Source organism: Dendrobium catenatum, unplaced genomic scaffold (genome assembly GCF_001605985.2).
Source record: "Dendrobium catenatum unplaced genomic scaffold, ASM160598v2 original_scaffold_50508, whole genome shotgun sequence".
Classification (NCBI taxonomy): domain Eukaryota; kingdom Viridiplantae; phylum Streptophyta; class Magnoliopsida; order Asparagales; family Orchidaceae; genus Dendrobium; species Dendrobium catenatum.
Window position 1 is genome coordinate 255,753 of NW_021368962.1, and position 2,867 is coordinate 258,619.

The 2,867-nt window shown below is 47.1% G+C and overlaps 1 protein-coding gene across 1 annotated transcript; it reads left to right on the top strand.

Annotated features, from left to right (window-relative positions):
• The first annotated feature begins 1,879 nt into the window (after positions 1-1,879).
• On the top strand, positions 1,880-2,383 carry LOC114578488. Its single transcript, XM_028691680.1, has one exon. It carries the CDS (start codon positions 1,880-1,882, stop codon positions 2,381-2,383), a length of 504 nt encoding a protein of 167 aa, XP_028547513.1.
• The last annotated feature ends 484 nt before the right edge of the window (positions 2,384-2,867 follow it).

Sequence of the window (2,867 nt, forward strand, 5' to 3'; positions counted from 1 at the left end):
TGAAGGCTACCCTGACCAGGATTATGACCTGGTGGGGGCAACGTGCGAAGGTTCGATGGATTGAGGAGGGAGATGGGAACACATGGTTCTTCCACAACATGGCGTCGGCGAGAAAGGAGGACCAATCTCATTGATCAGCTCAAGCTCCCGGATGGGAGGATGGTTACTGATCAGTCTCAGATATTGAGAATTATGGAGGATTTTTTCCAACGAAAATGTGAGAACAATAATATCATTGACTGCGTGTGGCCCTCCCTTGATCTGCACTTTGCTTGCTTGCAGCGGCTGGGCATGTCTCTGGACAGCGAGATCACCCGTGAGGAAATATGGCTAGTGGTGAAGTCGATGGGCAAGAATCATGCCCCTGGACGTGATGGTGTGACGGCATCCTTCTTTAAATCTTTGGGACATTGTTGGTGAGCAGGTCATCTTGGCGTGCTTGGAATTTTTCTCTTCAGGACGGATGGAGCCTGAATGGAAGGATACTGTTGTGGTTTTATTGCCAAAGGGTAATAATGCGGACCATCCCTCTAAATTTAGACCGATCAGTCTCTGTCAAACAATCTATAAGGTCATTGCTAAGATCTTAGTCAACCGCATCAAAGGAATATTGCCGTCCATTGTTTCGGAGGAACAAGCGGCCTTTGTGCCAGGGAGATAAATCTCTGATCACTGTCTATTGGGGCAGGAGATTATGAACATGTTCAAGGTCTCCAAGTCTGCTAAAGGATGGCTGGCGTTGAAAGTCAATATGGTGCAAGCCTATGACAAAATGAACTGGAGAACACTGGAGGTTGTGCTGATGAAGATGGGTTTCGCCCAAAGATTCCGATCGTGGGTGATTTGATGCATCACTGCCCCAAGGTTTGTTATTCTGGTGAATGGAACCCTTACGGAAGAGATAACGGCTGGCTGTCCCGTCCTAGACGCCTGGGTGGTCTCGGTTTTCATGCCAGCAGCAGCTGGACGGGGCCACTCCGTGCAAGAATTGCCTGGGATTTCATTAACAAGCCCCATAATCTTTTCCAAAGGTGTATGAGGCACAAGTATGGCGCTTGACCATGGAGGATGGAATAGAAAAGAGGAGAATCGAACGGGTGGAAAATTATCTGCAATGGGGCCGAAAGTTTGGTTGGCTCTCTCAGGTGGAAGGTCTGCAACGGTGAGGACATTGACATGATCAATCATGTGTGGATTCAAGACTATGCCATTTTCTCTTGGCCGACTTTCTGTAATATCGAGCTTGCTGAGGGCAGCCGGGTGGACGAGTTCATTATGATGGGTGGAGAATGGGACCGGAACAAGCTGCGACATTACTTTGGGAAGAGCCTCGTTGAATTGATTTGTGAGGTGAAAATTTGGTCAGAGCTTCATGCCGACACCCTTGAATTAACCAAGAGCACGTTGGGCACTTCATTATCTGCCATTTGCTACAATGCGGAGTTTACGGGGGAGGAGGACCAGGTTTGTACCATTTTAGATATGCATTTGCGACCCCGTGAGAGAGTTTTCTAGTGGAGGATCCTCAAGGACCTTATCCCTACTCTTACTTAGCTCAACCGTCGGGGCCTTGGGGCTCGGCTCAGCTATCCGATGGGTTGTAATCAGCATGAAAATCTCGATCATGTTACAACGCAATGTCTGCAATTACACAAGATCCTGAAGCGTCTGGACGAGTGGGGCTTTGTTACGCCCAGATTTACGTGCTTTATGGATTTGAAGGATGATCTGCACAGAGGACTTAGGACCAAAGCCTATTGGACAAAGATCTATTGCTCGGTGGTCTTCTATAGCTGGGGAAACAGGAACGCTACTCACCATGGCAAGATGTTGAACTCCATCACTGGGTTGGCTGCTATGGTTCTCGGTTCCACTAGCCATGGCGTGTTTTAGAATAGCTTGGAGCAACGGTTCACTCTTCAATCCTTTGGATTGTTTCAGAACGCATCTTGGTGTCCCCCCCCCTTCAGGCTGGTTGAAAATCAACGTGGATGGTGCATTGCAGAGGAATAATGCAGGCGGCATCGGAATCATTATAAGGGACTATCAATGCAATCTGGTTATTGCGGCTGGTTGGAAAGTCTCGCATTGGGATAGCACGCAGGTTGAGCTAATGGCCATTCAATATATCGATCGGATCACTCAAGACTGGATATTTGATCGGGATGGAGTCATTATCGAGGGTGATAATGCGAGTGTGATTGACTTCATGCATAAATGCCATCATACCGAGACTTGGAAGCTGAGGCCGGAAGAGAGTGAAAGATTTAACTGGCTTAAATCGTTTCATAAGGTGCTTTTTATTCACACTAAAAGGGAGTACAACAAGGCGGCTCATTTTTGCACTCAAAGAGCGATTGAGGATAGTTTGTTTGGGATATAGGAGATAATAGATACACATGTATTCCTCAAGATTTTTTGTCCATCCTTGAGGATGATAGAAATAGTTTTACCCCCTCTTAGAGGCTTTTGGTGTTTTGGGTTCTTTTTATAATTGATTTTAGATGAATGCAAATGCAAAATTCAACTCTCTCCTTATCTCTCTCTCTCTCTCTCAGACACACACACATATTCTCACTCTTCTCTCCTGCCTCACACCCTCTCACTCGCGCTCTATCTTTGTCTCTCCATCTCTCTGTCTCTCTCTCTTTCTCTCTCTCTCTCTCCTGCTCACTCTCTATCTCTCTCTCTCTCTCTCTCTATCTCTCTCTCTCCCTCTCTCTCCCTCTCTCCCTCTCCCTCTCTCTCTCACACACACACATATTCTCACTCTTCTCTCCTGCCACACACCCTCTCACTCGCACTCTCTCAATGTCTCTCCTCTCTCTCTCTCTCTCTCTCTCTCTCTCTCTCTCTCTCTCTTACTC

Bases quoted from the DNA above. Each gene is read 5' to 3' on its own strand.
- LOC114578488 (XM_028691680.1), top strand. From the start codon at position 1,880: ATGGCGTGTTTTAGAATAGCTTGGAGCAACGGTTCACTCTTCAATCCT.